Source organism: Lactuca virosa, chromosome 9, assembly GCF_052849685.1.
Source record: "Lactuca virosa cultivar CGN04683 chromosome 9, Lactuca_virosa_CGN04683_v6, whole genome shotgun sequence".
NCBI lineage: Eukaryota > Viridiplantae > Streptophyta > Magnoliopsida > Asterales > Asteraceae > Lactuca > Lactuca virosa.
Window position 1 is genome coordinate 131,804,693 of NC_136434.1, and position 27,518 is coordinate 131,832,210.

The window sequence follows — 27,518 nt, forward strand, 5'->3', positions numbered from 1 at the left end:
GGATGTTAAATATATTTGGCTTCTCCCTCTCCATTAACAAACTTTTGAAGAAAATCTTTCTCTATTGAATTCGTTTAACAAATGCATCTCCCTCATGCATATGAAATTTCGGTGTTAAAAGGTTACAAATGCAAATCACCGTATAAAAACTTGCATCAATTTGGAACTATAAAGTATGAACAACGAAATGAGGGACGACCTCGCCTGCCCCCTTCTCGCTTTGTTGCTATCGGTGCATATGGTGGCGATGAACGACAAATACGAATGGTTTGAATGGCATATTGGTTCCCTAGATAACTAATTATAGGTGTCAATAACCCGTTACCTTAAATTTAGGAAAGCTTAAATCAGATAATAATTAATTTATTTATTAAAACTCCAAAATTACTCCTATAAAATGATTGGTCTAGAATCCACCATACATTCACACAATAATTAAAGATTATATATGATCCTAAATCATGTATTGTTAACAAACCTAGATTTAAAGTCATCTTCAAAATCACTAAGTGTAGAAAAATTTGGCTCAACTTCAATTTGTTTATAGATTTCTACGGCCTCATCAATCTTTCCACAAAGGATTTTCTCACAACGATCAGGTATCTGGGCATCAATTATTTTGTTTAGCTTATGTTGAGAGTGAGCCCAATTATTAACTATACCTTGTAATTCATTTTCATGCAATTCAGTGTTATCCTTTTTAGAGTGAAGGTCGATATTTGTAAGAGATACACTCGTGACATTAATGTTTGTTAGGGCAAGAATTTTCTCAGTTATATCAATTTATTTGTCAGTGTCTCAATTTCTAGTCTAAGTGAGTGATTTTCTTGGTTAACATTCATGAGATGAAGACACAAATAATCAAATATCATGCATTTTTCATTATTAGAATAGTTGGCAAATTTGTTGACCTGATACAGAGATGACGAGTCCCAATCTAGCATCTTTGAATCTTTAGTAGCTTTAGCAAGATCCGCTTCAAATGAACTTGAGTCGATGCTCCCTTCATCAGTGAAAAATGCATCAGTGTGTGCTATCAAACACTTGTCCTTTCCTTCATCTTCATCAAGTGATTCTTCATCATCCACCCGGTTTTCCACTTCTACTACCGACATTTTCACATCAATGTTTTTCCTCTTAGAGGGGCCAACAACTTCTTATACTTCACTTTATAATCTGCATTCGCGTCCACCTTCTTGGACTTGTACTCCATGGTGAAGTGATCAGTGCCTACAGAGTTGAAACACTTTGGTCCTTCCTTCTTCTCAACAATTGTCTTCTTACCAGCGACATAGCCTTTAGATGCCGATGAGTCAAACTTTGGTGGAAACCTTTTGGATCCAAATGGTTTCTTGTCACTTCGGCTAATTAACGTTTTACTATCAAAGTTTCACCTTTGGATTCATCAGAAAATTTGTTGTCACTATTAGGGAGTGACTTCTTTGAGTAGATGGCCACATATCTGTTCATGTGAGTGTCTCGCATAATTTCCTTGCATAAGAGCTTCGTTTCTTCATAGTTACGAAGATTGCCAAACAATGAAAATAGATCCATGGTTGCAATCTTCTCATTGCTCTTTAGAACATCAACATGATGTTCCTAGCTATCACTCAGTGAGTCCAGAAACTTGAGAACCAAGGAGTTTCTAGTTTTATTTATTCACCAAGCAATTAAAGCGATTGAAAGCTTGAGTAAGAGATTCATTTTTCTGCTGGAAAAAGTGCTCGTATCGTTGGTTTAGATTGTGTTGTTGACAGCCTTAACTTCATCAGTTCCTTCATACACTACTGTCAACGTATCCATCATCTCCTTGGTAGATTTGCAATTTTGAACAAAATGGTAGATGTCATAGGGAAGAGCGTTACCTATGGCAACACGAGCTTTGACGTCAAGAGCAACCAGACGCTTGTCGTCTTCATTGAACCCATGAGCAGGTTTTTCGACTTCTTCACCTTCCTTAATGTTATCCTTCATGGGCTGATACATAGGAACATGAGGATCGTATTTGATGATATCCATCATGGAATAGTTCATGGTTTCAAGGATCATCATGGATTTTGACTTCACATGGTGAAGTTTTTCTCATTAAACTGTGGGATTTATGACCAGAAGTGGTTTTAGAGTAACTGGATGAAGAAGAAGACATTGTTAATCGATATCAATGAACTGTTGTAATACCAGTTGTGAGATCCCCAATCAAGATCGATTAACAGAAAAGACAAAGAACAAAGGGTTTATCACAAATGTTTTTCACTAAGAATGTTCTCACCAAGAGAACAAGCACAAAGCTAGGGTTCGTGAATTGGTAAATTACATGAACCATGAATACATGATTTTATAGTAATAACTAGTCGGTGAAAATCCCTACAAATTAGGGATTTAACCTAATCTATGTAAATACAGAGTATATCTGATATCCCGAAGATATCAGATATGCTAACTAACTATATACGTATACATCTATAAAACATCATCATGCTGAAATTGGCTATGTCGGTTAAGTCTTCATGTTGGCGCTGATGAGACGCTTGCACTGATGGAAGTCAGCGTGACCTGGTTTTACCTCATCAGATTCTAAGGTTCGACTTTACAATAATGATGTGGAGTAGTTTTTTTTTTTTGAACGACAAATATAATATACTCATAAACTACTCCTTAAATCTACATATGTCAACGACGAGACTTGAACCCTCAACCTCAAGAACGAGGGCAACACCTGATACCTTTGGGCCAGAAGCCATTTGGTGATGTGGGGTAGTTAGTATGCCAAATTGGTAAAGTATGGGCGTTGTGATAAAATAAATCAATGACAATGTTTTGGTGTAATTGTATGGTGGATATACCTATGGCCTAAGAATTTCTCCTATATGATATAAAAGAGAGGCATGTGTAATTTTCTCAAAGTTTAGGGTAGTCTTTGAAATATTGACATATTATTTTAAAGGATCTAAATTTGCACGAAATAATCAACTACTACCCTCTTATATTTATATAACCAGTCACATCATGGCACACTTTTGTTGGCGAAGCCGTCACATTTGAGTCTCACCCTTCCTCAACTTGTTTCGTAAAATGGAGCGATAGTCGTCTTCTTCTTCTTCCACCTCTCTCTCACAACACAATTATCTACCAATTTCTTCGTCATTCTTAGATTAAACAAATTCAATTTCTAGTTGACCCGTTTCGATTCACGCAGTCTTTCAGCATTTCAAAGAAAATTTCTAGGGTTTTGATTCTTAAACAAACTTTTGATAATGGACCCGGTAGCCCTCGATAGGATAATCGAACGGTTAATTGAAGTTCGATCGACTAAACCAGGGAAGTTGGTGCAGCTCTCAGAGGCTGAAATCAAGCAGCTTTGTGTTGCCTCTCGTGAAATCTTTATGAAACAACCTAATCTTCTTGAACTCGAAGCCCCTATCAAGATTTGTGGTATTTTCTGAATCCATTTCTTTAATGCTCAAGCGTTTAATCATTCAACCGATCTTTGTTGTTTCCTTTTCTTAATTTTGTTTTTGATGCTTTGACTTTGCTTTACGCTTTATCTGATCGAGTGTTCGATTGAGGGTTTTCCGCTAAATGGGGGGATTTTATTTCTAACCCATAATTAACCCCCTTTTGTTTCTGGTTTCAGGCGACATTCATGGACAATACAGCGACCTATTACGACTCTTCGAATACGGAGGCTTTCCTCCCCAATCCAATTACCTTTTTCTCGGCGATTATGTCGATCGAGGCAAACAAAGTCTGGAAACAATATGTCTTTTGCTTGCTTACAAAATCCGGTACCCTGAAAACTTCTTTCTTCTCCGAGGAAACCATGAATGCGCTTCAATAAACCGGATTTATGGGTTTTACGATGAATGTAAGCGCCGATTCAATGTGAAGCTATGGAAAGCTTTCACAGAATGCTTCAACTGTCTCCCTGTCGCTGCACTTGTCGATGATAAGATCTTGTGTATGCATGGTGGACTCTCCCCCGATCTTTCCGATTTGGATCAAATCAGAAACTTACAGCGACCAACTGCCATTCCCGACACTGGATTGCTTTGTGATTTATTGTGGTCGGATCCTAGTAAAGATGTGAAAGGATGGGGGATGAATGATCGTGGGGTTTCTTATACTTTTGGTCCCGATAAGGTGTCAGAATTTTTGACAAAACATGATCTTGATCTTGTTTGTCGTGCTCACCAGGTTTTGTAGCTCATTCGTCTTTTGACTTATAGGTTAAATCAAGAAACATCAATTCATAAACATTTATTTGTTTATTCTGATTTGTTGAGTAAAAGTGTTATGGTGTTTTAGGTTGTGGAAGATGGGTATGAATTTTTTGCTGATAGGCAACTTGTTACAATATTTTCGGCTCCAAATTATTGTGGGGAGTTTGATAATGCGGGTGCAATGATGAGTGTGGATGAGAATTTGATGTGTTCATTTCAAATCCTTAAGCCAGCTGAAAAGAAAAACAAGTTCTTGATGTCTACAAAGATGTAAAATTCTTGCATTATTTCACTTCAATTGCCTAGTGTATTTCCCAAGGTTAGCTCAAATCTCAAATCTTATATCTTTTATAGTGTTAAGTGTTGGTTTTTGTTAGTATAAATAAAGTGGTGGAGATGATATGTTTAATTGAATTATGTTTTGGCAGATAATGTGTTGGTTTTAGAGAAGAAAAACAAAAAGTGGGTGTTGCTTTTAGTTTTAAGAAGATTCAATCAACCGTTGCATTTTATTTGTGTTGAAGCTTGAAAGAAATCATGAAGAATGAGGGAGAAGAGGAGAAAATTTGTGTTTTAAAATGCTACTACTTACTTTTACTCTATTGAATGTGTCTGTCTATATTTAGCTTTAGTAGACATTGTGAATGCTTTCATCATTTTGGAAAATTGCCATTAAAACCAACTTGTAGTTGTTTCATAAACTAATTCAGAGAGGGCAATTTGGGTATTCTTGGTTTATGTCATCTTGATTTTGTTCAATCTTTTGGGTACACCAAATAATAGGTTTTAAACTAAATCGAAAAGCTAATACAAAATATTCTATCCAATTCACAATAAAATTTATGATAAATACCAAAATGAAATTTTCCATAAATAAATATCACAAAAGACCGTTATTTTCCAAACAAGCCAAAATGACCATTTTCGAACTTCGTTACGAGTTAGTTACAAACTCAATGATTCTTTTAACAAAAAGCATGTCGAAAAATTGTTTTTTCTGACAGGATTTGAAAATTTGAATTCAAATATTAGTATCGAATCTACTTTTTTGACTCCAAAATTACAAAAAAAAAAAAAATTGAAAGAATTCTTTTTTCTTGCCAACCAAATTCAAATTCCCAGTAGATTTCAATTCATTCAAAATCAAATGTTACAGTAACAATTCAAATTTAATCTTACAACTTACAACAGCAATTCAAAGTTAAAAACAACAAGAACACGAAACTACCAATAAAAAAACCCCATCTTATACATGACATATATATAATAACTTTCAAAATCGTCCTTTTGCTGTGTATGTTTTTTCTCTCGAATAATTACCAAGTCTGTTAGAATTAAACATATGGAGACAACAAAAGCTTGTGAAAACTCATTTCTTGAGTAATTTAATGACGTCACCCACCAAATGCAATGAACCAGTTACAAGAACCTGATACACCCACAATACACATATTCAATCAATCGATCATTTTTTTATTATATATATATATATATATATATATATATATATATATATATATATATATATATATCTTATTACCTTGAGTCGAACAGATTTATTGTGTTTAGCAGTGTCTCTTAACCACTTAATAGCCAATGGAAGAGATGCAAACACCACACTATTTTCACAGCTTTTAACAACACTTATTTCACTATACTCCGCATTATCTGTAACACTACTATTCCCTGAGAATATCATCATTAATAAGAGCACAGTGGCATTTAAGTAATTTTCAAAACAATCAACTTTGTAAATGATATAATACCTCTTTCACTAGATACAATGTTTTCCCATACTCTTTGAAGTGTTAACTGCCATGACACATCCACTAGAGATTCGGTTTGTGGGAATGAAGAGGTGGTGGACCCCACTTTGGTGTAAAGTGACATATTTGGGACAAATAGCGCCTTATTGAAGTTGATACCTGAATATATCAACCTACTTTACTCTCTTTTTTTTTTCATCTACAAATAATGATTTTTAAGACAGAAAATTAAAATTATTACCATGACCAACACATGTTTTCAATAGTCGAGGAAGTAGCAACTGTGGGTCCCTCACTGACATACAATTGAACAATAATATCTGCATTTTTTTTATATGAGTTAAATATTTTTCAACAAATCAACAAATAAAATATTGTCATTTGTCACTTAACCTGTGCTGAGTTTTCACTAGGATTGATAGGGACAGTTTCAGCATTATTATTTTTCAACAAATTAGGTTCTTTGATTGCAAGAGAAAACCAATTTCCACAAGCTTCCATGCTTTCAGGGCTGTGGGCCCCATCCAAATAAAACACAATTGATCCCGGATTCTCAAAGTCAAGTGACGGGTCCTGCATGATCTGGGCCCGTCCTTGTAGGGTTGCGGTTGTCAGCCCTTTGATGAACTGTTGAGGGAGTGAACTCTGTATATCCAAACATAAATAATTGATTTTTTTTTTTGTAATAAAAAGGGTGAATCTCATAAAAGATCTTTTATTTTGTGCTTTTTTTCCGAATTAAACCTCAAATCTATTTTTTCTTGAAAAATACCTTGCATTTTTTCATTTTTTTTTACCCCGGTTAATCTCATAAAAGACCTTATATTTTGTGTTTTTTTTTTCTGGATTAAACCTCAAATTCATTTTTTACCAAAAAAAGACCTTGCATTTTTTTCATTTTTTCCAAAAAAGCCCTCAATCTTCTCAATGCTTCCAAATAAAACCTCAACTTTTTTAGTTTTCTCGAAAAACCCCTCACATTTTACAATTTTTTTTTGGGGGTAATCTAAAAAAAACGTATATTTTGTGTTTTTTCCGGATTAAACCTCAAATTTATTTTTTGCCTGAAAAGACCTTGCATTTTTTCATTTTTTCCAAAAAAGCCCTTAACTTTGTATTTTTTTCCAAAAAAAACGTTCAACCTTCTAAATGCTTCCAAATAAACCCTCAACTTTTTTAATTTTTCTTGAAAAAACCCTCACATTTTACAATTTTTTTCAGGCAAAAAATAAATTTGAGGTGTAATTTGGAAAAAACACAAAATATAAGGTCTTTTATGAGATTAACCATTTTTTTCGATTTGACCCTTTTAGTCATTTTTTTCTGAAAAAACTTGTAAAATGTGAGGTTTATTTTCGGAAAAAAACTAAAAAAGTTGAGGGTTTTTTCGGAAACAGTTACAAGGTTTTGGGTTTTTTTCGAAAATAATAATAATAATAATAATAATGTTTTTTTCAGAAAAAATGAAAAAATACAAGGTTTTTTTCAGGAAAAAATAAAGTTTAATCCAGAAAAAACATAAAATATAAGAGATTAACCGAAATAAAAAGCCCTAAACCCTGAACCCTAAAATCAGACTTACAGTCTGGTCAATGGAATCGAATTCCAAATGACCGGTTCTTTGGAGCCACGTTGAACATAACTTGATGGCAAGTCCAGCATTCAAATACTGGTGATCGCCTACAAGCCCAAGATCTAATCCATTCAATAACTTAACATCCAATGGATTTGCTACTTCAAGTGCCACCTGTTGTAATACCAATCAACTTTCATATTACATCCATAATTTCAAGTTTTAAATATGAAATATAAAAGATAGTATAAAATTACATCCAGCTGTGAAGCCTTTTCTATAAGTACTTCCATAGCTTCATCTGGTTGTGGAACAGTAAAAGCAGGAACACCTTTCTGCATAAAATAAGTACAGATTCAACTGTCAGCATCATGTTAGATGTAAATCAGGTACACAGTGGCCTGTTAGCTGACAAATGAATGAAAATTTGGGAAGTACCTTGAAGATACCAGCTTTTTCCCCTGCTATTAGTGCAAGAGTATCTCCTACTCAAATTTAATAAGACACATTTAATATGTATGTAGTATTTAAATTGAGGAATAAAATTAAAAAATGTCAAAAACTAACCTAGAATTTCAGTGTGGTCATACCCTAGAGATGAAATACCACATACAATTGGGTTTTGAACCTGAAAAGTGAAAAGTCATGTACCATATTTGGATTAGATTTTTACATGTATCTATTTATAACAAATCCCTTTTCAGTATTTAAAGTTTAAAGTTAGCATCTAAAAGAGTGCATACCACATTTGTTGCATCAAATTTTCCACCTAGTCCAACCTCCATAATGGCAACATCCACCTGGCATTCAAATGCAAGTTTTTGAGTATGAAATTATTATTTTTTGAAGTTGTTCTTTTGTTCTAGAAAAGGAATGGAGTTGATAAAAAAAAAAAAAGCTACCTACTTGTTCTGCTGCAAAAATCTTGAAACCAAGTAAAGCAAGAAAACGGAATAGATTTGGCATTGGTATATCCATATCATCATTGCATTTTTCCTGCATATATAAAACAGAATAAATTAAGAAAGAATTTGAGAAGAGAAGGGTACAGATAATGAAAGAATAAAGTAACTGGAACCATTAATAAAGGTCTGAAGAAGCAGAATGAGTAGTTAATATAAGATATAAATAATTACATTCAGAATGTTTATGAATCAGAAATCATGCCTTCAGTCTATCCCAACACCACCAGAAGTATGCCAAAAACTTCTCTTCAGATATGTCCACTCTGAAGCATATGACCAAAAATTATAAGTTAAAGAGATATAGAAGAAAAAAAAAAGCTTATACATTATAAGTTTATATCTGTGTGATGACTATTATGGAGTTGAAAAACTTGAAAAACTCACCCATCCAGCCGAAATCTTTCTCTAACATCAATAAGGTGTGGAGATGTGAAAAGCCCTGTTCTAAACCCACAATTGCGTAGTATTGCTTCAGTAAATGTGCATGTTGATCCCTACAGAAATTCCAAATATACACCAGCATTATTGATAAAATCGACCTTACATCTACTTTGAATTGGAGAAATTTTCAAAGTAAAATGGTTAATGATCAAAGATTACCTTTCCTTTTGTGCCTGCTACATGGATGATCTTCATCTTTGAAATTGACTCCTCCAAATCCAGAATCTGTAAGAGAAATCAGATTGCCTTAAATCAGGAGTGCTAATAAGTAATTAAACAGTAATTTCATATTCCAAAACGAATTTATGTGTTAGTAGCAACTAATATCCACCTTGACGTAATCGAAGAGTAGCTCAAATCTATGGCCGCTGTTGCTCGTATCAGCACGACTTTTCTGAGTAATCAGAGACGATAAAGCGTCCATTGCTTCATCATAAGCTGAGACGCTACTCGCTTCATTGGATCCACATTCACCATCTTCACCGACACCAAATAGTAAAACTTTTACTAACAACTCAAAAAATCATATAATTTTAAATCTAAAATTTTGAAATTGACAAAGTGTGGGATCGAAAACTCGACTTGATTTGCTAATTCGTCAACTGAATACATGTATTCAAATTGAAGGCTACAGCGATTGAATATCGAACAAATGAAGTGCGTAAGAACGAGATAGATAAATTACCTTGTGCCATGTTTGATTGGGCACTGGCTGAGCTTCCGAAACCTGGATTAAGAACAGAGTGATGTGATTCTGCTGATAATATATGCGAAGAGAGGAATTAATGGAAGTGAAGATAGGGAAATCAATGGAGGTGGAAGAGGAGAAGACTAGAGTGATAACAGAAACAAGACGACGATGAGATGTAGGGGTAAGACTGGTTGGTGGGTGGCTAGATTGCGGTTAGGGTGGTGGAAGATTGGCTTGGTGTGGAAGAGAGGAAGGAACGCACTTTATTTGTCCACTACCAAAATATAAAATTGTCACTTTGGATCCATAATGCTACAAAAAGTAGCAGAATTAACCCTAAAGTCCCTTTTTTTAATCAACAAAGTAAGGTAGCCACTTGTTTGGAACGAATATTTTACACATCAATAACCATTTTATGTTTCAAAAAAAATAATAATAACCATTTTATGTACTATCAAAGCTGGATTTTAGGTAGTGTTATTTGTATAGTTATAAGTTGTTATAAAACGAAATCTAGAATACACAGTGTTATGAGAGAAAATTGGTAATGATATTTAATATTTATTAAGATAAAAGCAAATATATATAGTCAAAATTTTAGTAGAATAAAAAAAAACCATAACTATAAACCCTAAATGAAAGGAATTTGGGCTTGACAATTAACCAAAAAAACTATAGGTTGCTTGTCATATCATTTAGCTCGACAAGACAAGTCATGTGGACATGTATAAAATATTAGTCTTGGGACTAGTCCAAAATACTGCATATGGACTAAACAAGTTATAAATTGGTCCAAACTGTCGATCAGATGTAGTCCAACATTTTTCAGAGTTTGTGAGCCCTAAGCCAGTCCCAATTCGTGGTATTCAGGTCTCAAACTAGAGTTGGTTGCAGCATGTGGTCCAAACTTGTCATAGACCGGTCCAAAATGTAAGAAATCAACAAGATTAGGCGGTCTGAACCGGCCTAAACCGATTGCTAATTAGCAAAGCATCAGCCAAGCCCAACGTCTCTCTACCTCTTGTCCTCTTCCAACTGCTAGTAGTTGAATTTATTTGTTTTTTTCCTTCTTTTTTCTTCCAAACTTCACCTATAAATATCCACCGCTACACAACTTATTTCTCGACACAATCTCTATTTCTCTAGAGGATCCTCTTTAAATCTCTCTGAAATTCCATCAACTTCTCTAAATTTCTCTACAATTCCATCGAAAAAATGCCATGGGTACAAGTGGTAAGTTTTTATCACGGACATCACCGTATGAGGGAGTTAGCTCATGATTTATAAATGTATGTATATGTAGGAAAATAGGAAAAAACTTGAAAAATATAAAAACCGGTTGACCAGGCGGTCGAACCAGAACCAGTCACCATACCGGTTCAACTAAAAAACCCGATTTTTAAAACATTGCAAACAAGTGACATGACCTTAAAACGCATTACAGTGAAAAATTAACAAAAAACCATGGGAATATTAGGAGTTCTTTGCTAGATTTGCGGGTAGAGTCTCATTAACTGATTAACTCCCGATGTTCGGACCGCTCCACAAAGTGTTGGCGTATCATATATTTGCATCATGGTACATTGCATCAATCTAAATATATGGTTAATGCCAAAACACATTTTTGCTTTTGAAACAGTCCCTTAGATGCACGTTGGTGACAAATATATGAGATTTTAATTAAAATAATGAACAGTTAAGCATGAAATATAAAATGCTTTCTATAACACATGAAAATGCTAATAATGATACTAACGTAAAGACCACGAGATTGGACAAAAAAATATAAAATGTTTTCTATAACTCATTCATATGAAGTCGGAATTACTTGATTTTTTTTATCATGTAATTTAGTGTTTGTACTTCAATTTAAAATGTAAAAAGTCACAATTTGGTTAAATATTAAATCATTTACAGGCTCCGGAAGATAACATATCATCTACAACATTTCAACTGATTTTAGCTTGAAAAATAACCGAAAAACCGGTACGGGAACTAGAACCGGCGCTAGAACCGACGGTTCGGTTCCCGATTCTTATAATATAAGAAAACCGGTCCGGTTCTAAAGCTCATCCTACAATCAACCCAAAATTGTTGACCGGACCCGGTCAGCCTTATATTAAACAACCCCTAAACTTAGTTGGATAGCTTCAAAATCCAACTCTTGTTTTTTTTTCTTTGGAATGGCTTATCTCTTGCTATTTTGTCATGTAATGTTTTGTATTCTTTATATAACACTTGCTAGTTAATAAAACTTCTATCCTTAAAAAACACAAATTCTTAAAGTAACAATGAACCAAAATTTAATGAGATTTAATAGCACAATGTTAGTTCAATACATAATTCAAAAACCAAAATAACACCTTATTTTTATTATCTTATTGGCTTTTGATGGAAGAAAAACGTTACATGGGGATTGGAGTGAAAACTGAAAAGTCTTTTAAACGATCATACATATAGTATAATGTAAGCAAATTATTGTATTTACTAAAGATATAAAACTTATAGTTATAGCCCAACAAACTAAGTGATTTTGACTTTTGATTTTATTTCTAACGATTGATCAAACAATATTGTATGACACAAACTAAATAACAAATTGTCTGGGTGGTGTAGTCGGTTATCACGCTAGTCTCACACACTAGAGGTCCCCGGTTCGAACCCGGGCTCAGACAAATGTTTTTACCATTTTTTAATTTAAATACTCAACCAATTCATCGACTAGATATTATTCAGTTTTTTAATTTTGATAACCATTTTGTTGACTACATATACTCTGATTGAGTGATTTCATTTTCGTATATATTCGAAAAAGACATTAACATGACTAGATCAAATGTTCCTACATTTTGTTTTTTTTTTCATTGACCTTGATTTACCATACATCACAAGTTGAGGAGTTGCTTTCACCCAATGCTTACACAAGTCGTCTATCAAAAAGTCCACCATTCAATTCCCAATAAATATATGAATAAATTTAAGGATATAATCTAAACCATAAATAATAAAATCAATTAAATGGATAATTTTCCTTTTTGGTTTTTCCTTGACCAAATCAATGTCTACTAGTCTACTACAATTGTATACTCCCTCATGCAATTAAACTAATCATTACATACGATTTGTACCACATGCATAAAGATTTGTATCTTCTTTTAAGTAATAAACCAACTTTTCATACATCATTTCCATAATTAGCATTCATCTTGCAGTCGAGAACAAAGATATGGCGCCATTGCAGAGATCGACGTCGGCAATCGCACCTCAACCTCAACGTCAACCCGATCAACTTCAGATCCACCACTTTACCCATCAACACCCTGTTCACAAACTATTCATGGCCTTCGAATTCACCTGCGACGGCTGCAAGACGCGAGGATACGGCGTAAGATACCGATGCTCCGCCTGCAATTTTGACCTCCATGAACATTGCGCCACCGCGCCCTACCGTCTCCAATCCCACGTCCACCCTCACCACCAGATCGTCCTCGTAAACCGCCCAGGAACCTCACACTTCTGCGACGTCTGCAAAGGCTTCACCGACGGGCTTAGCTACACCTGTCAGACGTGTGAGTTTGACGTTCACACACTCTGTACCCAGATCCCGGTGGCCACCGGAGTCCCGAAGTTGAAGGTGGATCCGTGTCAGCAGCAGCAAGGAGGCGTGCAGTGGGCCCAACCTACGACGGCGTTTGGTGGTCATCATCAAAATCAACCGGTGGTGATAATGAACCAGCATCAGCAAGGAGTACCTGCGTCGACGACGGCGTTTGTTGATTATCATGGAACGAATAATGGTAAACCTGTGCAGATGATGAACCACCAACAGTATCACCACCACCAGCAGCTGCAGCAACAAGGTGCATCTACGCCGGCGTTTGGTGGATATCAAGGAGTGAATAATAATAATCAAGCTGTGATGATCAACCACCACCACCAGCAACAACTGCAACAGCAGCAACAACAGCAGGCGTTTGGTGGTTATCAGAATCAGCAGTTCGGTGGTTATAATAATCAACCGGTGATGATCAATCAGCAGCAGCAGCAACAGCAAGGGAATAAGTCTAGTACTTTTGCGAATGTGGGGAAAATTGCTGCTAATGTTCTTATGACTTCTCTTATTGGTGTTCCTATAAATTTTAACTCGAGAAAGTGATCAGCTTTTGCGATGTTTAAGTCTATCGGAAGAGAGTTTTCATTGTAATTTCATTTACATTATTGAATGATCAATTGTATATCTGATAATCTGAATATCTATCGTAAGGTGTGACTGAACTTTTCATTTATTTTCACACTTTATCATCAAATATCACTGATTTATGATGAAATAATTCAACTGCTTCTTTTATAGTTTAATAAACTTGTTTCTTCATGTAATTACAGTAGAGTCGAGACCTGTAAAGATTTTGTGCTTGTAGCTGTTTTAAATTTGGACAATCTTTTGACATACTTGGAGGGTTACATAGCATTATGAAGATAGTTGAAGGTTACCTGACCTTTTATGAAATATAGAGGTGCTGGTTATGTAAATCGTTGTGATATAGATATGATCATATGAGCCTTCACCTAGGGTTTGGAAGATTAATAAGTTCTTCTCTCTTCACAAACCTAAATCTATCGGTTATGTTCTCTGTACTTTCTTGTCAGGTTCTTTCAGAAACTTTAAGTTTGTAACTTTTGAGAGATAGGTTAGTTTGATGTATAGGTTAGAGTGAGTTTTTCTGATTTGTAATTGTATCCAAGAATTCTTGACATAATATGAGAGTGTTTTTTTCTTCTTATTTATGGGTTGATTTTATGCATTTTGACAGATACCAATAGCGATCATCACACAAGATTGATCTCGAGTGTACGTATTATTAATCATTGGAGGGTTTCCGACTTGGTAACTGATAAGTACACATAAAATAGAGATTGTTAAGGTCGTCCCTTCTGAGAATAGCCTCCAACAATCAAATTAAATCACGTCTCTCTAGTGGGAGGGAGTCTCCCAGGGAGAAGTATGTATACGAGAGAGAGAGACTTGAATGACGAATAGAATTAAGTTTAGTGACAAAATCAAATTGACAACAAAATAGTTCGTTACCCAAATTGGAATGAATTGTTTAGTATCCTATCAAGAAAAAACAAATAATTTGTTAGCCTAATTTTGAACCAAACAATAGTTGTTACAACGAATGTGCTTGATAATAACTTATAAGTTTAATAACGTAACACTGGTTTGTGGGAGTAGGAGCTCTCGGTTGGAGAGGTTAGGTGCTATATTGATGCGGGTCGACTTTATCCACTCTTGACTTGACAGCTACCGCCTACCAGGTGGAACCGATACGTACCTATAAAAATCAATGTGTTACTGTGGCGGCTTTTGTTTAGACTAGTGGGTGTGGCAATTAGTTAATAGATGTTATTACACCTAAACATTGTCACCACATGTCATGTCACCCAATGTTGTTATAATACCAAGTGAGGAAATGGACAACATGTTATAACACTCCACTAATTTCCAATTTTCCATGTCTACGTTTATTTTCGATTTTTTTTCTTTTTTCAATTTTTTTTCAATTTTTCCAATTTGTTTTTTTTATTTACGTTATAATATTTATAAAAAAAATAAGAGATACAATTTAATTAAATCCTAAATTAAAACATAACATTTAAAAACTAAAAATAACATTTAAAAAAAACATTAAACGAAAAAATACGATAGTCCTAATTTAAAAACATAAAAACAATACAATAGTCATAATCCAAATATTTATTCTCAATCCTCTCATTCATCTTTCGGAGCACTTGCACTTGACGTTGTCTCATATTTTCCTCGCTAGTCTGAATAATTGTTAAATTCTTCGTCATTTGAACTTCCTGCGCTTGCTTACGAACGAACTCCAAGTGTTCACGTTGCATTTCAACCTTTTGTTGTGCGATTAGATTGTGTTGGTCGAACTTTTTCTTTCATATCCGCCAACTCTTATGCCCTTCCCCCGACTTTGTCTGTGTGTCGTTGAGTGCGTTTTGCTTTGTTGCGCCCAACCGGTCGACGTGGTGGTGGGGGGAGACTCTTCGATGTCGTTGGTGATGTCATTCGTGTCGACATTGAGGTCGATGTTAGTTCGTGCGTCGAAAACGTCAAACGAACTAGAATTGAGAGACCTCTTTAATTATGCCTCCAACGATGTTTGCGCTTTAATCTATTTTAGATTTTTTTCTCAAAATCTCTCATATTTTTCAAACTCGGAAGCGTGTCCCATTTCAACGTGATATTGTTCCCCCGCGGATTTGAACACGTCGAAATCATTCGCGTCACTTTGCTTTTGCGAAGAAATTCTCATGAAAATCCATTAAATTTGGTGCACTGACGACTGACTGAAGTCCACTTTCTACTAAGCATATCGACATTGTGATATGGTTGTTTCTTCAAAATCGCGTGAAATTTTCCGAGCACGACTTCCTAAAAACCAACTCTCCGCATATCATTTCCTACAGTTGGATTTTTTGAAGTCCCACAACACGCCACCGCCAACGCATACTCCTCCTCCGGTGTCCACCATAGTGTAGGTTCTTCTTCACTTTTCGTGATCGCTTTCCCTTTCCTTTTCCCTTTCCCCTGACCTTTTCGACTACCTCCCGCTTGCGTATCTTGCGTTGGTTGTGTAGTTGTTTGTGGCATGGAAGCAAATATAGTAAAAAGATTTTGTTGAAGGTTTGAGTTTTGTTACATGTAGGGTGATGTAGGAAATCGCATTGTGGTGAGGTGGGATTGAACAAGTTTCCTTAAAATGGTATTTGTGGTGAGTTTTATGAGTTAAGGAGGTTCATATATCCTTCGTATGCCGCGAAACCCGTCGGAGCGGATGTGCTTTTGTTTGGTGGAAGGGTGTTTTGCTTTTGCTCCATATCTTGGATTCAAAGAAAACGTGGTTGATTTTTTTTAGTAAAATAGAATGAGTGATTGGTGTAGTAAAATGTTTTGTGTATGTATGTGAACTTATAATAGGCAAATAGGTAAAAAAAATTAATTTATTACACGAATCGTCCCTCGTGTAGGTGTCAAAATACATGTCCAGTCTCTATTTTCAAAAATTAACTCGGACCGTCCCTGAGTTGTCATTTCCTTACACGGTTAGTCCCTATCGTCGTTGGCCGTTAGTGGTTGCCGTTTAAATTTTCGCACATGTCATGCACGCTTGCTAGGATCGTCCCTCGTTTGTTTAAAACTTGCATGTTTCATCCCTCGTATGTTTAAAACTTGCACGTTTCATCCCTCGTTTGTTTAAATATGCATATTGTATCCTTAATAGACATAAAAAGACTATATTATCCTCACTATTTTATTTTTAATATAATTATAATTTACCGTGTATTCACCACAAATTAGATTCCACCCCCACTCCACCGACCCTAAAATTCTATCCCAATATATTTTTGTCCCTTTTTTTCTCAAAGATCAACTCCTAAAAAGCTCTAACATTACTATTACTCTGACAACCCGAAATTTTTTTATTCTCGTTAAGTCAACGTTGGTCAAACTTAATCCTTCCATGGTCTTAAATTAGATGGTTTATTGGGTTATAAGTGTTGAAGCCTAGTTAACTAAGAGTATTAAGGTTTGGAAGAGAAAAGCTTTAAAAGAACCAAGAACCTTCGCATGGCCGCAAACTCCTCGCAGCCGTAAACCTTGCAGCCGTGAACACTGAGCCGTAAACCTGCGAGCCGTAAACCACTTCGGACCGTGAACCCTCGGTTCACGGCCGTAAACGAGGCTTCAGCCGTGAACTCCTCGGCCGCAATCACTTCTCTATATGGATATATTTACTTCATTATTTCTTCATTTCTTACTTCTTCCAACCAAGAACTCCCATTCTCTCTCAAGTATCATCAGGGATATCGTCCTTGATCTTCAAAAGTGCAAGTTATTCTTCCATATTTACTTGATATCCTTCTTAATCAAGTGAAACCCTTTGATTTCATCCGTGAATTCAACTCTTTTGGGTTTAGATCTTCAAATCACCATCTTATTCACCAAGAACACCAAGAACACACACTTGTTCTTGGGTCGTGAACACCCTAAAAGCTTCCAAATTGTAAGTAGCTCTTTCATCTACTTGTTTTCCATTAGAAGCTCTTGATTTCCACCCATGAAACAACCACTTTGTGCAAGATCTTCAAGATCTTGAAGGGTTTACAGCCGTAAACCCTTCATAGGGCCGTAAACCCTTCAAAGGATCTTGGACCGTAAACCCTCCCATGGCCGTGAACTCCTAGATCTCGGCCGTAAACTCCTTGTGATCAATCACATGTGATTCTAACACTCCATTGTGAGTGTTTCCTAGTTCCTAAGGTTGTTTCCCTTCATGATTAGTTGTTTTAAACACTAATTATATACATATATGTATCAATATATGTCATTTAGGACTTGTTTGTGTCTTGTGACTTCATTCGTGGAACTTCTCATCCTTACTCGAATCTGCAAGTTGAATCACCCACATAAGGTGAGTTCATACCCCTATAATCAATTTTTTAAATGTTTTTAAATGCTTTTAACGGGGGAATACAAGTTGAAAACAATGATATTGTGTAAATATTTACCTGTGATAACCATCACATTAAAGGATTTTTTATGCTTTTGTAAGAGATCAAATCTATTCAACAACTCTTTTAAAAAGATGTTAGTTTATTGTTTATAAAACTCCGTTTTAAGGTACATGTTTAACTTGGTAGATAATTGAGTCTTTTCTTCAAGTCAGTAACAGTTCAAACAAGCATACTAGTAAACTATAATATGTATAGTTCTTGGTTGGAGAGGTTAATTAGGTGTCACATTGATGATGACTTTTGATTGGTTTAGCTCAAGGAACAAAAAATTTAACTTCCTTGGATTTCATGGTTACCAAACCCCTTGAATTGTATTAATTATTATGTAATTTTATGCTTGTTAATTGAGTAGTTTCTAATAAAATCTTCCATTTGTTAGAAAAACATGTTTCTAATGAAGCCCATGCGAGATTAACTTGTCACTAACTTTAAAACGGGGCACCTAGACCAAGGGAATTTATTAGTCTGGTCGATGTCGTCTGGCCGAGTCTCTGAAGAGCTAGACAATGAAGGGGATCGTAGAGGGTTAGACACAACTGATCGAGAGCTAGTGTTGTTTCCCTAATGACTAAATGGCATGATGAAATCAGTTTGCATGTGTATGTGAGAGGGCTAGTTTTCGGGTTTTATAAGGGATCTCAGGACGATACATAGTCAAAAAGTAGTGTCGAACTTGACTCTGTGACAACCTAGCTAGAGTAAACGGCTTAAAAAACGGTGTGACGCAAAATGACGATCTGTGCAACTTTTGAAACCAAATGGGTTATAGTCTAGCGGTATCAGGTGATGTACACCCTCTTTGAGGTCGAAGGTTTAAGAGTATATTATATTTGTTGATTAAAAAAAAGGAAAAAAAATTAAGAATGACCCGTATAGCTTTCTAAAACCATGAAAAAATTCTATAAAACAATTTTTGTTTTGGGAAAAGTTATATGAAAACAATTTGATAATAGTTAAATTGCAATATCAATTCTCTTTATATTTTTGTATCCATGGGATTTTGAATTTTGATTGGAACGGATATGTTAAATGGAGTGAAATATTTTTTAACCATCATTATGTAATTTATTTATATAAAAGACCAAACCGAACAAAGTAAGTGATTTTAAGACACTTCCATGATTGCTTTGCATTAGAATTTACTATACATGTAAAAATAAGCGTTACATGTCATACATAAGATTGAGTATGTCACGCTGCTAAAATTAGCAAAACTGTCTGGGTGGTGTAGTTGGTTATCACGCTAGTCTCACACACTAGAGGTCCCCGGTTCGAACCCGGGCTCAGACAAAAAATTTTATTTCTTTTTATATTTCGAATTTTTATTTTTTTAATTTTACTATCGACTTATATATATGTTTTTTTTAAATAACTTTTCAGTTTCTAGATAAAGCTCTTCCACAAAAACATTAACATTACTAAAATCTTATTTATTTATTTTGTATTTAAGGCTAATGGGTCATCGTATATATTTTCAGCTGCTTTAACAATTGCTTTCATCATATTGTTTGCGTAAGTCTTCTATCAAAAAGTCTACCATATAATTCCCAATAAATTTTTAAATAAGATGAAATAAATTTGAGAATAAAATCAAAATCGTTAATATTAAAACAACAAATTGCTAGAAAATAAATAAATTAAATAAAATTTAAAATTTTACTTTAAAGTTTTTTCCTTGACCAAGTCCATGTCTACCTACAACTTCGTGCTCCCTCATGCAAAAGAGCACCTATCTCGATTTGTATAACATTCATAAATAGTTGTACTGTTTTTAACCAAAAAAAAAAATTTAGCTGTTTTTTGCACCAAAAAAAAAAAAACTGCTTTTTTGAATAGGAAAAAGAAAAGAAAAAGAAAAACATAACTTTGAGTGATTTAAAGGAAAAAAAAAAATCCCGGTTCCAAAATATAAACTTGCGCTGCACGTTGAAGTGTTAGAACCAAAAAATAAACGACAAAAAGAACAAAAATAAATCCCTCCTTTTTTCCTTCACATTACCATATCATGTCCACGTCAGATATATCTTGAGATGACTCATCTTCTCTTTGGTCAACTCCGACAGCTGTATCTGTTTCAGTTGTACTCCTAACCCCCATATAATTTTATTTGAGCACACGACTCAGAGTCAGAGCTTGCCCCCATTTTCATGGTTTTCTTCTCTGCTCTCTCTCTATATAAATACCTGCCTCTGTAACTATACGCGGGAAACTACTACAAACCCTACGACAAGAGCTACTTGTATACGAGCTTAACCTCTTGACAATGGAGGCGGTTGATCCAACTCGTGCTTTTCTTAAGGATGTTAAGCGAATCGTCATCAAGGTCACCATTAACTAATTACATTCATTTTCGCCTCAATTTATATATGATTCTTAAATTACATAAGTTTTTCACGTAATGTTCGTCAAATTTGTTACCTGTGGCTGTTTTTATTTCATTTTGTGTGTGTGTGTGTGTGAATTCTATAGCAATGTAAGTTTCTATTAGCGGATATAGGTTTATTTCTTCCGTGTTTCAAGTTAAGAAGTTTTCGTTCTCGTGTTTAGTGTTGAATTGAGATGAAGAATCTACTGAAAATGACTATGGGGATGTGAAATAAGACCTTGAAATTGGGTTAATCGTGAAATTTTCTGATGGATTTGACTTCAAAATTTTCCTATTTTTGTCCTCTATTTCAGATTTTGATTGTCTACAACTCTTCTAACATTAATGTGTTTACATATTCATATATTCTTAAAGAATTTTGAAAATTATGAACTGATTATGGTTTGGAATTAAGGTGGGGACTGCTGTTGTCACCCAAAATGATGGAAGACTTGCACTTGGAAGATTAGGGGCACTCTGTGAGCAGGTTATTAACTTATAATCAACATTCCTTTAAAATTTCCATTTTCTTTCTAAAAGCTCTTAGAAAATACTCATGTGATTTATCAAATCCTAACTTCAGATTCAAGCACTAAACTCTCAAGGATTTGAGGTTATTTTGGTCTCATCAGGTGCTGTTGGAGCTGGTAGACAACGCCTTAAACACAGAAAATTAATCAACAGCAGGTACTTATAACTTACTATTTTTCACTAATTTATTTTACTATCTATCACCTTATTGTATTATCAATATGTAAATCTTTTGGATCTTTTACATTTCTTCTTTCTTAAAGGTTTGGTGAGATTCAGAAGCCACAAGTTGAAATTGATGGAAAGGCATGTGCAGCTGTTGGACAAAATGGTCTCATGGCTTTTTATGATACATTTTTTAGCCAGGTCAATTCTATTTCTCCATTTTATTTTCTTTTATTACTAACTTATGATATATACAATACAACAACTTGAGAAGAACTTACACTTTTACAGCTAGATGTGACACCAGCTCAGCTTCTTGTCACTGATAACGACTTTAGAAACCCAGAATTTAGAAATCAACTTACAGAAACCGTTATTTCTTTATTATCTTTAAAAGTTATTCCCATATTTAATGAAAACGACGCCGTTAGCACCAGAAAAGCTCCATACGAGGTACACTGTTCTGTTCAAAACCCTAAACCCTAAACCCTGAACTCTGACGGTGACAGTTTTCTTTATGTATGTGAAATTATTTTCTTGTAGGATTCTTCTGGTATATTCTGGGATAATGATAGTTTAGCAGCTTTATTATCTTTGGAGCTAAAAGCCGATCTTCTTGTGTTGTTAAGTGATGTAGATGGTTTGTATAGTGGGCCCCCTAGTGACCCTAAGTCAAAGTTGATCCATACATACATTAAAGAGAAACTTGAAAACACAATTACATTTGGTGATAAGTCAAGGTTGGGAAGAGGTGGCATGATTGCTAAAGTCAAAGCTGCTGTCTATGCCTCCAATGGTGGCATCCCTGTTGTTATAACTAGGTTTATTCTTGTTTTTTTTTTAAACTCATAACCAAAAAGTATTTAATTACTTATATAATTATATTATTATAATGTCTTTGAAGTGGGTTTTCGGGAGATAATATTGTTAAAGTTCTAAGAGGACAAAAAATTGGAACACTCTTCCATAAAGATGCTCATACATGGGTGTCAAGTAAAGAGCTAAATGCACGTGAGATAGCAATTTCAGCAAGAGATAGTTCTAGGCGCCTTCAGGTGGGCCCCACAATTGGTTAAGGGTTTGAGTCTCAGCAGTTGCGGTAATAATAGTTTTAATTCCAATGTGGATATTGAGCCATCTAATGGGCCACTGTGTATCTGATCTACATCTCACATGATGCTCCTGTTGACATGACAGGACAGTGTGGGCCAGGGGTTGCTCGGAGAATAACTTTTTGTCACGTTTTTAATTGCAGGCTATTTCTTCAGAAGAAAGGAGCAAGATTTTATTGGATATAGCGGATGCTTTAGAGGCAAATGAGAAAGTGATTATAAATGAAAATAAAGCCGATATAAATAGTGCAAAAGATTTTGGATATGAAACATCATTGATCTCTCGATTGGCTTTGAAGCCTAGAAAGGTAAGTCATGACTGAATTTTTTATACATATTTTTTTTAATGAAAACTCTAATATTGTTATATTCCTTCTCTTTTGAATCTTGAAGAATAAATTTATAAATTTTTTTATAGGTTGGTAGTCTTGCAAATGCAATACGCGTGCTTGCAAATATGGAAGAACCAATTGGACAAATATTAAAAAGGACAGAGGTATAAAATTGGTATTCTGGTTTCTATAAAAATAAGGAAACATATTTTACTTTATGCATTTTAAATATTGTTTGCTACTCAAAATTTAGATTTCAGATGGATTTATCTTGGAAAAGACGACATCGCCCTTGGGGGTTCTTCTTGTTATCTTCGAGTCTCGCCCTGAGGCACTAGTCCAGGTATTATTATTATATAAATGGAAGCCCTTTTCTATGTTAATAATTTTCCAATTATTTCACTTATAATAATTCAAGTCTTTGATTTTTTATTTTTTATATAATTTTAACAGATAGCATCATTGGCTATTAGAACCGGAAATGGGCTTCTACTTAAAGGGGGAAAAGAAGCCAAACGATCCAATGCTATCTTGCACAAGGTTACTTTAGTAAATTCAATCAATCTAAATTTATCAACTCATTGTTGCTAATTTCTTTTTCTTTTTTTTTTTCAAATTTCAAGATTATTACTTCAGTAATCCCAGAAACAATTGGAAAAGAGCTTATTGGACTTGTGACTTCTCGCGAACAGATTCCTCAACTCCTTAAGGTTTGAAATACACGATTCTGATTCCGATTCCGATTCCGATTCCGATTCTGATTCCGATTCCACTGCAGCTTGATGATGTAATCGATCTTGTGATTCCAAGAGGCAGCAACAAACTTGTTTCCCAAATTAAATCTTCAACCAAAATTCCTGTTCTAGGTCATGCTGGTGAGATGATCTTAAATCTTAATTTCTAATGATGACGGCATCGATGATGTCATAAATCTTTTTTATTTTTTAAACTTTCAGATGGAATTTGTCATGTCTATCTTGACAAATCTGCCGATATAGAAATGGCAGAAAACGTAGTTTTGGATTCAAAAACAGATTACCCATCTGCATGTAACGCTATGGTATTACCGTATTACTATTCATTTTTAAAAAAAACATTGTATGATGTTTTCTATTTTCTATTTTTTATTTTTTATTTTTTAAAACAGGAAACACTTCTTCTTCATAAGGATTTGTTCGAAGATGGTATTGCTAATCAGCTTATGAAAGATCTTTACACAAAAGGTAAACCTTATAATTTTAATTATTATTAATGATTTTAGTTTAATCATATGATTATATATTTCAGGTATTAATATTTATGGAGGTCCAAAAGCAAGGTTGTTGCTAGATCTTCCAGAAGCTTCTTCACTTCATCATGAATACAGTTCAATGTCTTGCACAATTGAAGTTGTGGATGACGTGGATGCTGCCATTCATCATATAAACAAACATGGAAGGCATGTAACTTTTTTTCTAATCAAAATCTTTTTTCGTATTCTTAATATAATATAATATTATATTTAATATTTTGTAGTGCACATACTGATTGTATTGTCACAGAAGACCATAAAGCTGCAGATACTTTTCTTCGTCAAGTTGATAGGTATAATAAATTAATAATAATATAAAGAAATTAAAAAAATATATTATAATGGAGAAAAAAAAATGAAAGTAAATTGTTATTTTTGTCTTGAAGTGCGGTTGTGTTTCACAATGCAAGTACGAGATTTAGTGATGGGTTTCGTTTTGGACTTGGTGCTGAGGTATTAAAAATTAATAATTTATAATAAGTTAATAATATTTTCTTTTTTTGAAATATGATTTTTTTAATTTTTTTTTATTGTAAACAGGTTGGTATAAGTACAAGCAGGATTCATGCTCGTGGACCTGTGGGAGTTGAAGGGTTGCTAACAACAAGATGGTATATACATACATATATATATATAACGTTGATTCTTTTTTTTTTTTTTTTTTTTTTTTTGGAAAAGAATGTTTTGAGAGTTTTCATGATGTAAATGTAATGAAGTGATGATTTTTTGTTTTTATGTTTTTAGGATTGGAAGGGGAAGTGGGCAAGTGGTGGATAGTGATAAAGGGGTTGTCTATACCCATAAAGACCTTACTCAAAAAACTTAACATTTGGTATATGTTACACTCAAATTGGGGAAAAAATGTATGTTTTTTTTTGTTGAAAATGAGTTGTACCATTTTAAGCATTTAATGTTAGAAATGTTATTTGGAACTATGTTATTTTGTAATTTTCTTTTCTTATCAAATGTAGTAATTTCATTAATCGATTTTACAATCGCTTGAGTTTTAGGTTTCATCAACAGGAATAGGATTTGTGTGTGTTTATATCTAGGAAAAAGTTTAAAAAGATTAGGCTAATTTTTTCTTTTTCTATTCTATTTCACTCGGTGAACTTAATTTTTCTTTTAAAATTTTTAACTAACACACCCTGTGATATATATATATATATATATATATATATATATATATATATATATATATATATATATATATATATATATATATATATATATATATATATACCTTACAAACTACAACAAAATCGATAAGCCCTTTACTTTAGTTGGACTTAGTTAGAAAGTCATCCTGTGTTTTGAAGATAAAAGACGTATCTCTCTTTTCTTAAGGGTCATGAGCGTTTTGAAGATGAAAAAGGTAACAAGACAACGTGGGTTTCATGTTTCAAGTTTCTCTCTCAACGTATTACATTTCATTTAATTTGTTTTCTTCCCAACATTAATTTGATAATTTATACATAATAATTGTTATGTGAATTTAACATCATTTGAACTCATGTTAAATGGGTTTGTGAAAATGTTTATATAAAATGGTTTATTCAGGTAAAAATAGCCAAATGTCAAAAGACAATCCCAACCACTGAATATTTATGATCCACATTTAACTTACATGATATGAGAGTTCAAATATTCAATCACTCATAATCATCTTTATATCCTCATATTCTAATAAGAACAATTCATCCATAAGACTAAAACCCTTCAAAATCAAAAATAGATTCAAAAGAAACATACTCTTTATGCCTCTACAAACTTCTTAAGATTCTTGAGCCAATTTGTGTACTCTCTGTGCTCCTTGTTCACCATATACTCATGCAAAAAATTTGTCACACTTGGCTTAATCCCTCTAATCTCCAAATACTTATGAAACGCCTTCTGTAAATTCTCATCCAATTCACTACACACAAAAAAAACAATCTTAGAAACCAATGAAGATACTTATACCCACAAAAAGAAACAAACACTTACTCGAATCTTGGCCCTTCATAAGGAAGTTGATCATCAGCCATGTCTGGATCTTTGACTGATAAGCTATCGATCACAATCTCATCAGCATAAGCAGTGACACCAAATTCCAAGCATGGCCCACCTGTTTTGGAGACTTTTACAACCATTGGGATACTTGATTGATTGTCGTTTTCAGTATCATTGTCATCTTTATCATCATCTTCATCGTCTTCCTGACCTGTAACAAGGCTTGATGGTTCAACTTCAACAAGGATGGCTTCTCCTTGGTATTCTCTGCTTAGAGATACTGTTTGTTGCCCAGGGTTATCGTTAAGTTCAAAAGGGAATCCATCTGGAACACCTTCACCCTGTAGAACACATGTTATGTTTCATTATGCAAGCGTCTTTGATGTGTTGTGAACTGAAAATGTTAGGAGTTTGAATGTTTATCCTTGATTTGAGATATCACTCGAATTGCTCAAACATTGAAGCTAGCTATTATTAGGGTTACTAGAACACTAATTAGTTCTTGAGTTTCGTCTACTAACTTGAAATCTCAGAATCGAAAGAGATGTCTAATTCTGGAAGAAGGAAGCATGTATCACTAAAATTTTTGTAAGAAATCAGTTTTTGATTTGCAAATTGATTTAATTTCGACATAACGTACACCAATTGATTTGGAAAATATAATCTCTTCCGTAAGTTATAAGAAAAGTCTACAACTGAACGCAAAATAGTATGGATTTGATTCCTACATGAGCTCGAGAAGGATTGTTGATTAATAAACAATTTATAGCATAAGTGTGGAAATTATAAAAGTAAGATGCGAAAACTGACCTCCTCGAAGCTCTCTTCGGAGCATTTGATCTCAGATTCAATAACGCGGAGGAGTGACTCATCGGAGCTCGGGCGTTTCAGAGCAGGAGAAGCCGAGTAAGAAAAGCGAGAAACAGCAGGAACCAAAAAGTTATTATCGGAAATGATATTCCGAGTGTGATTGACGGCGGTGAACAGAGCGCCACCACAGTGGTGGTGGAAGTTTCTTTGACTGCCCAAAAATCGAGCGGCGATCGGCGTGACTGATGAAGCTGATCGGCGAAGTATAGTGTTGAGAGCCATTTTTTCAAGGTTTTCGTGACAATGGGGTTTTGGAATTGGGGGTTTAACGATGTTAGGGTTTTACGAGGGTGCGGCGCTTCTATAAGTCCTCCAGTTCCTTCGGGTATATTCCACTGAAAATCCAAGCCGTTAGATTTTATTTTTTAATATAAAAATTTTTAATTTTTTTTTTTATGAACCACTTAGACTATAAGATGTGGTAAAATTTTTACCTAATGCCACCTAGATTTCTTCATCGACAATGAATTTATGTATTTATGTTGTTGTGAAGTAGTTTTGAGAAACTAACTCAGCCATCAGAAACCCAGGGCTTCTGCTCTGCTTGTGAAGAAACAAAGGGAATCTCCACCTTGTTAGGGTCACTTACCCATGGATAGACCTACGCCTGAC

General features: G+C 34.3%; 5 protein-coding genes and 2 non-coding genes across 9 annotated transcripts; 5 read left to right on the plus strand and 2 right to left on the minus strand.

Moving 5' to 3' along the window:
* The first annotated feature begins 3,003 nt into the window (after window positions 1-3,003).
* On the plus strand, window positions 3,004-4,947 carry LOC145138296 (serine/threonine-protein phosphatase PP1 isozyme 3). Of its 2 annotated transcripts, XM_079072392.1 has the most exons (4): window positions 3,005-3,432; window positions 3,635-4,194; window positions 4,306-4,539; window positions 4,649-4,947. In XM_079072392.1, exons 1-3 carry the CDS (start codon window positions 3,255-3,257, stop codon window positions 4,492-4,494), a joined length of 927 nt encoding a protein of 308 aa, XP_078928518.1. In that variant the 5' UTR covers window positions 3,005-3,254; the 3' UTR covers window positions 4,495-4,539; window positions 4,649-4,947. The 2 variants fall into 2 exon arrangements, with proteins under 2 accessions (XP_078928519.1, XP_078928518.1); XM_079072393.1 differs by lacking the exon at window positions 4,649-4,947 and having other exon boundaries at window positions 3,004-3,432; window positions 3,635-4,226; window positions 4,306-4,415.
* Window positions 4,948-5,329: 382 nt separating this feature from the next.
* Window positions 5,330-9,923, minus strand: LOC145138295 (folylpolyglutamate synthase-like). Its single transcript, XM_079072391.1, has 16 exons — window positions 9,651-9,923; window positions 9,297-9,442; window positions 9,125-9,190; window positions 8,909-9,018; window positions 8,727-8,787; window positions 8,466-8,555; window positions 8,303-8,359; window positions 8,127-8,187; window positions 7,998-8,044; window positions 7,817-7,894; window positions 7,569-7,733; window positions 6,380-6,631; window positions 6,228-6,306; window positions 5,987-6,145; window positions 5,761-5,906; window positions 5,330-5,649 (listed from the first exon to the last, which is right to left on the minus strand). Exons 1-16 carry the CDS (start codon window positions 9,658-9,660, stop codon window positions 5,590-5,592), a joined length of 1,587 nt encoding a protein of 528 aa, XP_078928517.1. The 5' UTR covers window positions 9,661-9,923; the 3' UTR covers window positions 5,330-5,589.
* Window positions 9,924-12,257: 2,334 nt separating this feature from the next.
* TRNAV-CAC (transfer RNA valine (anticodon CAC)) lies at window positions 12,258-12,331 on the plus strand. Its single transcript has one exon. It is a non-coding gene; the product is annotated as a tRNA-Val (tRNA).
* A 500-nt stretch (window positions 12,332-12,831) lies between these two features.
* On the plus strand, window positions 12,832-13,963 carry LOC145136292 (uncharacterized). Its single transcript, XM_079070436.1, has one exon. The coding sequence runs from the start codon at window positions 12,883-12,885 to the stop codon at window positions 13,810-13,812; it is 930 nt and encodes a 309-aa protein (XP_078926562.1). The 5' UTR covers window positions 12,832-12,882; the 3' UTR covers window positions 13,813-13,963.
* Window positions 13,964-19,464: 5,501 nt separating this feature from the next.
* Window positions 19,465-19,538, plus strand: TRNAV-CAC (transfer RNA valine (anticodon CAC)). The gene has a single exon. It is a non-coding gene; the product is annotated as a tRNA-Val (tRNA).
* Window positions 19,539-20,369: 831 nt separating this feature from the next.
* On the plus strand, window positions 20,370-24,979 carry LOC145136620 (delta-1-pyrroline-5-carboxylate synthase-like). 2 transcript variants are annotated; one of them, XM_079070730.1, is made up of 20 exons: window positions 20,371-20,571; window positions 21,029-21,100; window positions 21,197-21,300; window positions 21,408-21,510; window positions 21,601-21,762; window positions 21,853-22,130; window positions 22,214-22,364; window positions 22,565-22,729; window positions 22,840-22,917; window positions 23,007-23,096; window positions 23,207-23,293; window positions 23,377-23,463; window positions 23,532-23,628; window positions 23,710-23,813; window positions 23,901-23,976; window positions 24,041-24,191; window positions 24,269-24,337; window positions 24,431-24,497; window positions 24,585-24,655; window positions 24,789-24,979. In XM_079070730.1, exons 1-20 carry the CDS (start codon window positions 20,512-20,514, stop codon window positions 24,868-24,870), a joined length of 2,154 nt encoding a protein of 717 aa, XP_078926856.1. In that variant the 5' UTR covers window positions 20,371-20,511; the 3' UTR covers window positions 24,871-24,979. The 2 variants fall into 2 exon arrangements, with proteins under 2 accessions (XP_078926857.1, XP_078926856.1); XM_079070731.1 differs by lacking the exons at window positions 24,585-24,655; window positions 24,789-24,979 and having other exon boundaries at window positions 20,370-20,571; window positions 24,295-24,337; window positions 24,431-24,493.
* A 640-nt stretch (window positions 24,980-25,619) lies between these two features.
* LOC145141005 (uncharacterized protein At2g39795, mitochondrial-like) lies at window positions 25,620-27,223 on the minus strand. The gene is made up of 3 exons (XM_079074369.1): window positions 26,847-27,223; window positions 26,031-26,377; window positions 25,620-25,959 (listed from the first exon to the last, which is right to left on the minus strand). Exons 1-3 carry the CDS (start codon window positions 27,126-27,128, stop codon window positions 25,800-25,802), a joined length of 789 nt encoding a protein of 262 aa, XP_078930495.1. The 5' UTR covers window positions 27,129-27,223; the 3' UTR covers window positions 25,620-25,799.
* Window positions 27,224-27,518: the final 295 nt, after the last annotated feature.

Bases quoted from the DNA above. Each gene is read 5' to 3' on its own strand.
- LOC145138296 (XM_079072392.1), top strand. From the start codon at position 3,255: ATGGACCCGGTAGCCCTCGATAGGATAATCGAACGGTTAATTGAAGTT. The intron at 3,433-3,634 runs GTATTTTCTGAA...TTCTGGTTTCAG, and splicing joins AGCCCCTATCAAGATTTGTG to GCGACATTCATGGACAATAC. The intron at 4,195-4,305 runs GTTTTGTAGCTC...ATGGTGTTTTAG, and splicing joins TTGTTTGTCGTGCTCACCAG to GTTGTGGAAGATGGGTATGA.
- LOC145138295 (XM_079072391.1), bottom strand. The intron at 9,191-9,296 runs GTGGATATTAGT...TTTCTCTTACAG, and splicing joins TACTCTTCGATTACGTCAAG to ATTCTGGATTTGGAGGAGTC. The intron at 9,019-9,124 runs GTAATCTTTGAT...GAATTTCTGTAG, and splicing joins TAGCAGGCACAAAAGGAAAG to GGATCAACATGCACATTTAC.
- LOC145136292 (XM_079070436.1), top strand. From the start codon at position 12,883: ATGGCGCCATTGCAGAGATCGACGTCGGCAATCGCACCTCAACCTCAA.
- LOC145136620 (XM_079070730.1), top strand. From the start codon at position 20,512: ATGGAGGCGGTTGATCCAACTCGTGCTTTTCTTAAGGATGTTAAGCGA. The intron at 21,301-21,407 runs GTACTTATAACT...TCTTTCTTAAAG, and splicing joins AGAAAATTAATCAACAGCAG to GTTTGGTGAGATTCAGAAGC. The intron at 23,464-23,531 runs GTTTGAAATACA...ATTCCACTGCAG, and splicing joins AGATTCCTCAACTCCTTAAG to CTTGATGATGTAATCGATCT.
- LOC145141005 (XM_079074369.1), bottom strand. From the start codon at position 27,128: ATGGCTCTCAACACTATACTTCGCCGATCAGCTTCATCAGTCACGCCG. The intron at 26,378-26,846 runs GTCAGTTTTCGC...TGTGTTCTACAG, and splicing joins CCGAAGAGAGCTTCGAGGAG to GGTGAAGGTGTTCCAGATGG. The intron at 25,960-26,030 runs GTAAGTGTTTGT...TTTTGTGTGTAG, and splicing joins TATGAAGGGCCAAGATTCGA to TGAATTGGATGAGAATTTAC.